At 42.4% G+C, this 13,590-nt stretch overlaps 1 protein-coding gene across 3 annotated transcripts in view; it reads right to left on the reverse strand.

Moving 5' to 3' along the window:
* Window positions 1-13,590, reverse strand: part of LOC138948730 (tyrosine-protein kinase JAK2-like) — a 43,368-nt gene that overhangs the window by 10,476 nt on the left and 19,302 nt on the right. For all 3 annotated transcript variants that reach the window (XM_070320353.1, XM_070320337.1, XM_070320345.1), the window contains exons 17-19: window positions 9,803-9,955; window positions 6,017-6,132; window positions 860-1,070 (exon numbers count right to left, since the gene is read on the reverse strand). In XM_070320353.1, coding sequence (XP_070176454.1) covers window positions 860-1,070; window positions 6,017-6,132; window positions 9,803-9,955 — 480 coding nt within the window. The remainder of the gene's footprint in view (window positions 1-859; window positions 1,071-6,016; window positions 6,133-9,802; window positions 9,956-13,590) is intronic.

Consider the following 13,590-nt stretch of genomic DNA (forward strand, 5'->3'; position numbering starts at 1 on the left):
CACTATTATTTGTTACACAGTGTGCCCAGTTAGCTCAGTTTCGTAACTTTTGGCAGTCAAGGGTTCAAATCTCTTGGCAGTCAAGAATATTTTTCAATTTTTGGGGATAATGTTTCCACATTTTTTATTTTTCTCAACTCATAATTCTTGTATTTTATTCACTTTAATTAATTCTAAAGGTTTGAGTGATGCATTAAAGATCAAATTTAGCAAAGTGTTGCATAATTACCGAGTACCTCTGATGAAAAATTTCCCAAAATAACTTTCTATTTTAGTAATATTGGCTTTTGGGGAAATCACAATTGGCAATTGTATCACCCCGCATCTTCTAGATGTAATGGTGGTCAGCCACTTCTAAATTAATGCACTTCTGACATAATACAATTTAACAGGAAAGATCTGAAGTTTGCATTCCTGTCTTAAACCAGCACTTGCAGGAGCTGCCATGTCATGTTTAACCTTAAACAATGTGAGTGCCAATGCAACAAGAGTTCACGGAGCGCAGATGACATTTTTCCCTCTACCAACACTAGGCTGCAGAAGTTAAGAACTTGTTTTTAAACACAATACAACACAGACACACATCTTTGACCAATATGCTTTTAAACGTGAACAAACTACATTTACAAAAGACAAAACATTTCTAATGTTCACAGACACACATCTTTGACCAGTATGCTTTTAAACGTGAACAAACTACATTTACAAAAGACAAAACATTTCTAATGTTCACAGACACACATCTTTGACCAGTATGCTTTTAACGTGAACAAACTACATTTACAAAAGAAACAAAACATTTCTAATGTTCACTGACACTCCTCACAATACAACTTTAACTTGAGAAATGAAAGCTCACCTTTGACGACAACCCCTATCAGCTTCACAACGTTTTCATGCTTCAGACTGAACACTGTCAGCACTTCCTTCAGGAACTGGGCTGTCTGCTTTGGTGTTTGTTCATTCTTCATTTTCTTGACGGCCACTTTCTCTTTTTTGGCTGTTGCTTCGTCTCCTCTTCTTTCACTCGGTTCGTGCAGATAAGCTCCTACCACTTCACCAAACTGGCCCTGTTCAAAGTCAATTATCCATGTACAGCACATGTTATAACACCTAATTGGTCTATTAATCTTACATATGTTAGAGACACTCGTGAGATAATAATCATTCAAATCACACGTGTGTATATCATGTAAATGAGGTCATGTCAAGCAAGCCTGGCAGGGACCTGTTTTTCCACTGCTTATGATGCCGAAATCATGCACTGAGACAAACGTCATTATAGAAAAAAAAATTGCGCTCGCTAATTACCCTCGATGAACTTTTTAGAACTAACACGTCACGCCACACTTTCAGAATGACGTTTCTTTGCTTTGACATAATAGATTGCAAAAGGCTTTAGAAGAGATCGAGGTTCCAAAACAAGCGTCTTCAATTTAGCCGCCTCGACTGCAGGACATTTTCAGTAAAATACGCGCAAGTACAGATGTAGGATAAACAAAATACTTCATGGCTTGCTGTGTCGTACCAGATTTACATTCGTTGCTTTTTCAAATAGTGAACAGCTCGCTTTCGCTCGCAGTTCATTATCTAAAAAAAACAACTCGTGTAAATCTGGTCCGACACAGCAAGCCATGTAGTATTCTCTATATACACTATGTACACTTTGACACAAAAGAGATGAAAAGGTTGACTCGATAAAAACTGCAGTGGTCAACTCTGTTTCGAAAGTTTTGTGGTGAAAATGTCAAAAGACGATTTTCTGAAATAATTCTATCAGGTTTGTATGGGTTGTGAAAGAGTCAATCAGGGTTCCTGCAGGGCAGAGCTGATACAATTCAATGAGTTTTCAAGGACATTTCCAGGACCAAAAAATGCTTTTCAAGGACATGATTTTCCCCAAATTAATGCAAAGCACCAAGCTTACCTTCAGTTTTTGAAGTCTGCAAACTATAAGTCATTCCGTAGTTGTTTCCCTTGCCAACTTCCGGGAAGGGAAGCAACTACGGGTGACTGGTAATAGTTAGTTCGTCTGCTTTCGTTTTCACTCGATCTTTTATTCTCCCAAAATGTGTGTTCTGTATTTGACGAAAAAAAAGGGGGTTGCATTTTTTTTTTAAATAAGACAAGCTGCTGACGAAATGTATAGGCAACAATTTGGAAAAATCAAGTACTTTTCAATGACTATTTAACAAAACTCTATTTTCAAGCACTTTTCAAGGCCTGGAAAAGGTTTTCCAATTTTCAAGGAGTTTTCCAGGGTTCAAGGACTCTGTACGAACCCTGAGTCAATACCCTTGCTTTTCTTCTGACAAATAACTTCACACATGCTCCTGTCCACGTGTTTCAAACTCACCCCTCACTAGTGATTGGCCCCTCCAATGTTTGTCCGAGTAAAAATCAAGGGTATTCATTTTTTTCACAACCCATACAAACCTGACAGAGTTATTTTCAGAATTCTTCTATTCTGCATGAGAAAAAAATGTGGGTAGTGTTATTCTTTTGCTGCATGCTATCCCTAGGGATAGCTGCCCCAATTTTCCTGAGGGAATTCCCCAAGGACAAGAAAATATACCAAATGTGACCCTCCACCACAGAATGAGTCGCATGACACCTTTGCATGATATTTATATTATTACATTTTTGTAAAGAGTTTTTTATGATCTATCTAATGGTAAAAACCGTTTCCAAACAGAGCAAAAACTTTTCGAGTTAAAAGCCTGTGACTAAGGTGACCCTCACACTGATACCTGACACCACCCGGACGTATATTGGGCCTAGCGCAGAACCGCACGAGGTGACATTCGACTCATTCCGTGGTTCTTTCTTTCTTTATTTGGTGTTTAACGTCGTTTTCAACCACGAAGGGTTATATCGCGACGGGGAAAGGGGGGAGATGGGATAGAGCCACTTGTCAATTGTTTCTTGTTCACAAAAGCACTAATCAAAAATTTGCTCCAGGGGCTTGCAACGTAGCACAATATATTACCTTACTGGGAGAATGCAAGTTTCCAGTACAAAGGACTTAACATTTCTTACATACTGCTTGACTAAAATCTTTACAAAAATTGACTTTATTCTATACAAGAAACACTTAACAAGGGTAAAAGGAGAAACAGAATCCGTTAGTCGCCTCTTACGACATGCTGGGGAGCATCGGGTAAATTCTTCCCCCTAACCCGCGGGGGGTTCATTCCATGGTGGAGGGTCACAAATACCAAATTACCACGATGGAGTAATCACAGGCCTGCCAACCCTTGTAAAGCCTCAAGTGTAACAATTAATTTAGAATCTTTTTGAAAATGTCAGTGTAGTAAATGATGTTTGAAAGTAATATTGTCTAAAATAAATTCCCACATCCGCATGTATGCTATTTTCTGCATGAATATGTATATTATTACAAAGTTTATTTAGATAGCAGAAACATAATTCCCAATAGAGAGTGACTGTCTGCAGTGCAACTTTTCAGTGTGAAAAGTGTTTTATGACCCATATTCTGACTGCTATACAGAGTGGGAATAATGAAGAAATGAGTGCCTGCAGGGCTCACAAGAAAGAGGAAACTGTTGCATGCTTGTTATTTGTTTGAGCATTGCAATTTTAAGCTTGACGTAACATTGTAGCAAAATGCCTCAAAATGCAGCATGCTATGCTGAAAGCGTAGAAATTGGCAGCTTTGCTCAGCAACTACAATGAAGAAACAATGGATAAGTGGGGTGCTACGTCAATGTAAATTTGCATGTGTGTGTGCTTACATGTCTGTTTGTGCATGTGTTTGTAAGAGTGTTTGTTTGTTTGTTTGTTTGCTTAACGCCCAGCCGACCACGAAGGGCCATATCAGGGCGGTGCTGCTTTGACATATAACGTGCGCCACACACAAGACAGAAGTCGCAGCACAGGCTTCATGTCTCACCCAGTCACATTATTCTGACACCGGACCAACCAGTCCTAGCACTAACCCCATAATGCCAGACGCCAGGCGGAGCAGCCACTAGATTGCCAATTTTAAAGTCTTAGGTATGACCCGGCCGGGGTTCGAACCCACGACCTCCCGATCACGGGACGAACGCCTTACCACTAGGCCAACCGTGCCGGTTTGTAAGAGTGTGCGCATATGTAAATATGTACGTGTGTATGAGTGCATGAGTGTGTGTGTGTGTGTGTGTGTGGACGGAGGACGTTGACCATCTCCTGGGATCCATCTACAGTTGTTTCACTGACATCAAGAACTGGATGACTGAGAACAAGTTGAAGCTGAACAGTGAGAAGACAGAGGCCCTTCTCGTTGGAACACGACAGAAGATTGCTTCCCTCATTGTGACCAACCTCCAGCTGGATGACGCGACTGTTCCATTCTCCCCTGCTGTCAAGAGCCTTGGCGTCTTTCTCGACTCCACTCTCTCCATGCAGACACACATCTCCTTCATCATCAAGACCTGCTTTTTCCACCTACGACGCATCGCCTCCATCCGTCGCTACCTCACCCACGACGCCTGTGTCAAGCTGGTTGTCTCCCTCATCTTCAGTCGTCAGGACTACTGCAACTCCCTTCTGGCTGGCCTCCCCGCCTCATTCATTCATGGCCTACAACGAGTCCAGAACGCTGCTGCCAGGCTGACGTTGAGGAAGACAAAGCGAGACCACATCACCCCCCTACTTCGCTCCTTGCAGTGGCTCCCTGTCAACACCCGAATCTCCTACAAACTGTCCACTCTGGTCTACAAGTGTCTCAACGACTCTGCTCCCGAGTACCTTCAATCCTCCCTGGACCTGTACACCCAGCCGAAGCTCTCATGCAGGCCGCCTCCTTGGTTCAGGACTCCGCAGACCCTTGCTACCAAGTTGCCTTCCTCTCGGACGCTCTTTCAGTCCTTCAGGCCCTAGAGAACGACAAACTCCCACAGCTGGCCAAAGCATTACAGATGGTCAGACAAACCAGAAGAGTTGTCCTCCAGTGGATACCAGCACACTGTGGGATACCAGGAAATGAAAGGGCAGATGAGCTGGCAAAAGAAGGAGCCGTGGAAGATCAACCTGAAAACAGTGTCAGCTTTAGTGAGCAGAAGACAATCATCAAGGCATTGATGAGGCCAAGGACAAACAGAGATGACTACCACACAATGTCCAGAGAGCAGCAAGTCAACCTCATCAGGCTGCGTACTGGCCACAACAGGCTCAATGCTCACATGAACCGAAAGTTCAAGCTGGCGCCATCACCAACCTGTGCCTGCGGTCAAGAAGACCAAACAGCGGAACACATCTTACAGCAATGTCCCTTACTAGATGAGGAACGAAAAGAAGTGTGGCCGTCACCAACTCCCTTGCAGACCAAACTATACGGCAGTCGACAGGAGTTCGAGAAAATTACAACATTTAACACCAGTGCTGGACTGATCGTGTAACCTCTGCAAACGCCAAGAAGAAGAAGAAGAAGAAGAAGTACACCCAGCCCTCCGACTGTCCCCTTCGTTCTGCTGCTGACCCACTCCGTCTTCACATCCCTCGCTCAAAACTCGCATCTGCTGGTCAGCGTGCATTTCCCTCCGCGGGCCCCTCCGTCTGGAACTCCCTGCCGCTTGAGCTTCGCCAGAGCCCCTCTCTTGGAACGTTCAAGAGTAGGTTGCGACTTTCATGTTCGACAGTGATGTGTTGTGCCCAAAAAGACATTCTTGTGCTGTGCTCTGTGAGGTGTTTTCTTTGTGTTTGATATTATTTTGTTTGGATCTAGCTATTGATGTGTACATTGTTGTTTAAACAGTTGTTTGTTTGTATGTTTATCAGAGTTTGCTAGTGTGTGATAGGGTTTGTGTCTGTCTGTAGATGTTAGTTTCTTCGTTAGTCCTGTGTTGACAACTCTTCGACAAGCGCTTAGAACTGTACCCACGGAATACGCACTATATAAGCTTCAGATTGATTGATTGGTTGGTTGGTTGGTTGGTTGGTTGGTTGGTTGGTTGGTGTGTGTGTGTGTGTGTGTGTGTGTGTCTGCCTGCCTGTCTGTCTCTACATGGCTTACCTCTCCCAGTTTGTTATTTGGAATTAGTTCCAGAAGTGTGTGGTCAATGACAGATTTTATGCTCTGCCTCACTTTTGTCTCCAGATCTTTCAAAACTTTGTCCACCTCCTTGTTGTCTGATGGAAGAAATTCAAACTTGACAGTCAGTACAAAATATGAGTTATTTCAAATATGGTGACTGTTAGCAAGTGGTAACAAACATGTCAAGAAAATGGATATAATTTTTGAGACATATGTCTGTTAGCATATGCTAAAAGTCAAAATTATATTAACAATAACAGAATTTTATCATGAGTTATTTCTAATATGCTGACTTTAAGCAAACGATAAAACACATGTTGAGAAAAAAGATATCAAGCATGAGCCTTTTAGGCGAATGCTGATATTGTTTGCGAGACATGTCTGTTATCATTTGCTAACAGCATATTAGAAATAACGGTTTTATTACCGTAATTCGACCAAAAGAAATTTTGAAGCGACCCCGCGAATTAGACAGAACAGCCGCAATGGGAACTTGAGCGCTCCTACCTGATTATGCCTGTCACTGAGTCAAAGAATTCTCGTGACCTGGGTCAGCCAATCAGAGTAACACACCTGACGTGATCATGAATATTCACAGGTCATTGCACTGCACACTCAGATGATGGGCGGTGCCTTGCTGTTCCGTAAAGCACCCACCGACAAAACTCGCTTTTCGGTATTTTTTAGATAAAGAGAGTATTATCTGACAGCATTTGAAGTGTCATTCTTTAGAATAAATCACGCTGATATTGTTGATTTAAATTTTTACTTTGTCTTGTTAATTTTTAGCTTGATAAACAAAAAGGGTCCCTGCCTGAACGTTATAACATTTAGAGGGTCACCTAGAATCCGTCCTGATTGGTCAAAAAGCCATATGGGGCACTGAATTGGTAATAATACCAGATAATTTTGACCAAAATAATTATTGAAGCGAATCCAGTGAATAAGACGTAACAGCCGAACCCAGACGGGATTGAACCAGGGACCACTTTCACAATTACTGCATGCAGCCAAACACTCCCTTCACCTCGTGAATAAAATGTGCATAAACTTACAGCTGAAAAGATCTCACTCAACAATCTCACTCTAGCTGAACTGACTTTCTATTGCTTTGAGTTTTCTTGTGCAAGAGAAAGGGACAGATTCAGAATCAACATCAGACAGTAATTAAGAAACACGGAAGGGCCGTACAACTACATTTGACCTGAACTCAGTTATACAATTTTCTTTGATTCTTCAGAACTTTTACCATGCAATTTTCCAGTGAGCTTAGCACAACATTGCATTCTGAGAGGGTGGGTGGTGCCCTGCCATTCTATATTCCCAACCCCTGACAAAATTGATTTTGGGGTATTTTAGAATGGTAAGGTGTTTTATTGATATAACTTATCAGTGTCATTCTTGAGAATAAGTCATCCTGATTTTACAATATGTGTTACTCCAAATCACCAAAAGTTTGAGTGCAATGCATTGAGCTGTTACTAAAATGTCCCATTTTTTGGTCTTATTAACCGCTACAACGGCTACAAAACCCTCCATTAATGGCTTCTGAGAGGAATGACACCTACCACGTTCAGCATGCCATAATGTCATTGTTAGACAACATAGGTGAACAAAACTGATTGTTTTTGATACAAACATGATTGTTCTTTCGAGACGGCCGCAGTGGCGTGGTGGTCAGACGTCGGCCTCCTAATCGGGAGGTCGTGAGTTCGAATCCCGGTCGCTGCCGCCTGGTGGGTAAAGAGTGGCGATTTTTCCCATCTCCCAGGTCAACTTATGTGCAGACCTGCTAGTGACTTAACCCCCTTCGTGTGTACACGCAAGCACAAGACCAAGTGCGCACGGAAAAGATCCTGTAATCCATGTCAGAGTTCGGTGGGTTATGGAAACACAAAAATACCCAGCATGCCTACTCAACGAAAGCGGAGTGAAGCTGACTATGCTCTCAGAGTATAGTTTGGGGAACCCAAATGAGCAAACGAGCTCACACGCTGAAGAAGAAGAAGATTGTTCTTTCCAGTGACATGCAAAACTTGTTCCGTTGCATCTTTTCTAATTTGTTGTTGATTTTTACACGGGAACCTTGCTTTTCAGAATTTGATTTTGGGGTGTCAATGTTGTAGGTTTCACTGTATAGACACTCCCTTATGTAAAATCAATCTGTTTGCTGAATAATATAGGGGAAAGGATGACCCTTCCTGTCATATAACTGGTTTTACTATAAACGGCCTCATCTAAAAAATCTGCACTTAAACCTATTTTTTTATGATGGGTACATGTAGTATGGAATCAGTCCTGGTTGGCAATTCAATACGCTCAAGAGGACAGGATGTAACTTGATGCGGTACAATACAATACTATACCATGCAGGGTCCCCACTGGTTTTTAGAAACAAAATTCCATGACTTTCCATGAGCCTCAATAACATTTTCCATGACTAGATCCACAGGTCGCCATTTACGAACACGCAAACTTTTTACGTCTTGTCATTGCCAGTTTTGACACTGGCTTGCTTTGCACTGAATTTGAGTCAGTTTCTACGCTCTCTTCGACAAGCACGTCAAGCATTTGCTACGCAGTCAGATTATCGGTAATGTTTGCTGGTCCTGTCATTTCACTAAACTGGACCAGCCACTGTTTGTATCCATCTGCACTTTCGTAAATTCCGTTTCGTAACCGTCACTGTGACTTGACGAACTGTCATTTTTTTCACCGTGATACACAGTTCATTGCGAAGATCTTCCTTGGTAATTCGTTCCAATTCCGCATACTTTTTGTTGTCAAGAAACAACTCGAAAGAAAGTTTCAAACTCATCATCCTCCATCTTGCTTGTCGAAGCGCTAAAGTACTTTATCGATGCAAAAAGAAAAGAAAATTTCGACAAAACCGACTCAAATGCAGCGCAGACGACACGAGATAACGGAAGGAAGTGAGCCTCGCTTTGGCTCAAGTGCCGTTAAAAACACCGTTATTCTCGTATGCAAATACGAAAGAGAAGTTGGTCATACGAACAAGCCTTGTGCTGGCGACGCAAATCGCTGCTGGCTGGCAAAGGGGGGGGGGGGGGGGGAATGGCTGGGCGACGAAATAACCGCTGGCGTGCTAAAGGTTAATTTTTTTCTTTCTTATTTTTGTTAAATTCCATGACTTTCCATGACTTGAATTGAAATTCCATGACTTTCCAGGCCTGGAAAATTAAAAATCAAATTCCATGACTTTCCAGGTTTTCCATGACCTGTACGAACCCTGACCATGGAACACAATACAACAAAATGCAATGCCATACCATACAATCCTTTGCTATCTGAATGGAGAAATTTAATCTGTGGCTGGTTAGCAATTGGGTGTGCACGTTAAAGATCCCACGATTGACAAAAGGGTCTTTCCTGGCAAAATTGCTTAGGCACAGTTAATAATTGTCTACCTATACCCGTGTGACTTGGAATAATAGGCCGTGAAAGGTAAATATGCGCCGAAATGGCTGCAATCTACTGGCCGTATAAAATTTCATCTCACACGGCATCACTGCAGAGCGCCTAGAACTGTACCCACGGAATATGCGCGATATAAGACTCATTGATTGATTGATTGATTGAATTTAACACAATTAATATATAACAACATGCAACATCACAACCCCTTCAACATGTAACCATATTGCAAACTTAAATGCAAAATCATCATCTGAGCTACTTTAAAAGACACGTCAAATGTAGCCTTTGATGTTAAACATGTCATTTAAAATTAGAAACTTGTACAACCTTGTGCCCTCTGCAGTTGCTGCTGCAGTTGCTGCTGCAGTAGCTTTGCCGCCTCCTCGTCTTGAACATTGTTGGTTGCCAGGGCGGTCTGAATCAGGAGCTGAAGGTGCCAAAGAGGAGAGGATGTTTCCATCCTGTATGCCAGCTCTTCAACTGCAAGTACATGTACACACTGTGTTACTTACAGCCACATGTACAGTTTAAAATTACATGCACTAGTTGCAGTAATAAAATAGATCTGAAGAAGGCAGTAACGTGCCAAAATCGAAAATTTCTGAATAAATTAATATATTCACCAACTCACATAAATAGCATTAACTTCAGTTTGATGCGTAAGACATTGAAGTACTAACCCTGGAAACAGGGGGAGGTAACCCCCAAATCAAAACAAAACCTTGACAACAAGGCCCTAGTAGTTACCTCCCCTCACCGGTAGCCCGCGCATGCGCGGCACATATCACCGGCAAACTCATTCCCAATGAAACACCACCTTCAACAAAAAAAACGATTGCGGGGTAGGATGGGAGGGCATTAACTATGTGAGTTGGTAAGTATATTAATTAAATGAAAATTTATTAAGACATTTTCGATTAAATAACATCATATGGCGATAACTTCTTCTTGAGGAGCCAAATTCACTATTGTAAACAAAGTGGTCTGTTACTCTTATCGGGGCCTGGAATCTTTTCGCGGCATGCGTCTTGGACAACCCGATAGCGGCAAGCCCCCACCCCCCACCGACCGGACCGTCGGCGCGCTGTGTCTGTTACACTAGGCCTTGGCAGAAACAAGATGGGTTAAAATCTAACAGGCCCCTGATCTTAAGACTTTTTTTTAATTGAAATAAAATCGAATTCATTAATATTATGTTGTCTGTGCGCTGGTCTTTACTCATACACTCACAGGTTTCGTACCAGTGTAACATCCCCCCCCCCCCCCCCCCCCCCCCCAGCTTAAAACTCTTTGTTTGGCGACTTACTACTGCAGAACTTAGAACTTAACCCTCTAGAACCTGCTCATGCTAGCAGCGTTTCTAAACTTGTTTTTTGTGATGTTTGGTAATTCATTTACTCCAGGCAAATATATGCACTTTTATACAGCCGCGAAGTGTGTTACGAAGTGGTGTGTGTTGCGTGTGCCTATGCACACTAGCTTGGCTGAGGAGGGTGGAAAGCCATGCAGCTCAGAATCAGATACCGATCAAAGTCACTGTGAAACCTGCGATGAGACCCTCTTTAAAACACATCTCCATAATCCCGTAACTACAATATTCCTACAAAACGCAAAAGGGTTACTGGGTTGGTTGTTTCCAGAAGTTAATTTTAACCTCAAAGAGCAACAGTTTGCTAATCATTGTACGCATCACGTTGGTCTGCAATTTAGACTGCTTTGTGATCTTCGCAGGTTTCACTATCTCCTTTGGAATTGGGTCTGAATGAAGTTGGCGGCAACGAGTGAATTTGTTTGCCTCAAAGCGAATGTCCGATACCGGTCGTTGTCGTAAAGAAATAGTCTCAGTAAATTTGCAAAAAATACACTATCCTCGTTTTCTAAGCCATTTTTCTCAAAGGTTTGGTAAACCGAGGCTTTTTTGTTTTCAAACGCTTATGATTCCGTCAGAAACATCGAACACGCTTTAAATGTTGCAACAACAACATCATAATCCAAACGCAGGTAAAATACTCTCTAACTATACTGAATTTGTGTTTGTAGTGCTGTAGTACAAGTTCCTTCAGTTTTACACTACATTTTTAGCTTGAAGGGATTGTAGTATGTTATATTTTGCAATATGAATAATTGTACATATCAATATAATGAAAAAACAAGCAAATCGAGTCCAAACTTTTAGGTTTCCAACCTGGCAACTGAATAACAAGATGGCGTACATTTTGTCGTCTGCTTCCCCCTACCCTTCATAAATGTAGAAAAAGTCCCCGAGTTTCCCCCTTCTTCTTGCCTTGGCTGCAATGTTTACGCGGCTGGGATTTATCACCGCGCGGCTCGCTGACAAGATAAAATAAACAAGCTCCCCCACTGGAATTGGGAACTAGTGGCCATATGTTCTTACTACAACTCACATAAATAGCAGATTGCTACATAAGGTGGCGGGAAACTCACTTACCATGTTAAGAAACCGGCCTGCTTCAACCAAAACTGGTAAGCAACTACTACCATTGCAGTGGGTACTAAAACCCGCACAAAAGTAGTAAAGAAAGACGTCTAAACATGACGTCCAAACACCACTGAGGTGCCATACGAGAATTGTCCGGCAGCAGAACCACCGGATAAAGGGTCCAAGCTCAGACCCCATGAATTCTAGACAACCCAGAGGAAGAAAGAAAGCTCCCCCCCCCCATTAGACTGCCGCACTCATAAGCCTGTTAATGAGTGTAAAAGCCCATCTAGTCAGGGCTGCCTAGCAATAATTTGATTCTATCCGTCGAAACGCAAGAACCAAAAGGAGCCATGCAAGACAAGTATGTCAAATACCCAATACCTTGAGCGAGACCCAGAAGTATGTAAAACGCTACCCCCTTAAGGGGAAGAGAACACCGACAAAAAGGAGTCTGAGAGCCTTCCTATAAAGAAAGGCTAGCATGTCTCAACATCTATGGCTCTTAAAAAAGAGCTTAAAAAACAAAAAGAAATCCCAAGTTGGAATTAATTTTCAAAAGACAAAAGCTTGGACGCAGGGCCCTTACCACGCAGGGCGTAGAAAGAGAAAAGTCTTGTCCAGACCTGACGACGTTCCTCCAGAATAACAAAAAATAGACTTCCTACGATAACAACAGTTCGTGGAAAGTCTTAACATCCTCCTGAACTGGAGAATGCTAAAGCTGAAGCCCAGAATCTAGAGCTTGCACTAATGCAGGTGCTGGAGGAAGGGCTGACTGCCCCCCCCCCCCCCTTTATTTGCACTCATAGAAAGTTAATGAATGCAAAAGAAAGCACCAGAAAAGATCAACTTAAATAAATAACCCCTTTTACGTAAAGCCTGTTGAGACCTAAGCTAGGTAAAAAAAGGCCTAAAATACGCTGTCTTGGTCGTGACTGACGAAAAGAGAGAACAATCTCTGACAAACAGCTAGACCAGAAAGAAAGCTCTTAACTCAAAAGAGAGCCGTGCAAGATCGGAAGACAACCAGATAAGTCCTCCGAGGCGAGCGAGTAATAAAAAAACGAACCTTTGCGTCTCCCCTTGAAGAGAACAAGGAGTTCCAAAAGACCACGAGTGAAACACCCTCCACGGAGTGAAACACTAAAAGATTATGGCTTGAGTAAACCACAGCACCATAGTCCAAGAGGAAACGCTAAAAGTTCGCAATGAACCAGAGACAATAACTTGCCCCTTGTTCGAAGGATCGAGCAAGACAAATGTCGGAAAACATGTGACCTTACTAGACTCTCCCACAAAAGAGTCGAATGACTTAAAGCCGAAAACAAAGGCAACAATTTGCAGGTCGGCGAGAATGCAACCTCTCATCAAGAGATGAACCGAGATTGCTCATCTAAATCAAAGCGACCCTAATCGAAAAACGGCAAAAGCCTAACTCAATTCTCACTAGCAAGAAGCTATGAAATAATCGACAAGAAAGGAAGCAAGCATAAAGTGGGAGCTTGCTGAAGTGCCGAACATGGAACAAATGTCGCTATGTTACACCCTGGGAGGGCGTGAAGCCCGCCAGGCCTAGGAGATGACGTCAGTTCGTGACCGATCTCCTTCCGAAAACAAGTGATACCTGAGAAAAGATATCAAGCCCTCATCGATGAGAAAATCTCAAGAACGA

The sequence above is a fragment of the Littorina saxatilis genome, linkage group LG1 (assembly GCF_037325665.1).
Source record: "Littorina saxatilis isolate snail1 linkage group LG1, US_GU_Lsax_2.0, whole genome shotgun sequence".
Taxonomy (NCBI): domain Eukaryota; kingdom Metazoa; phylum Mollusca; class Gastropoda; order Littorinimorpha; family Littorinidae; genus Littorina; species Littorina saxatilis.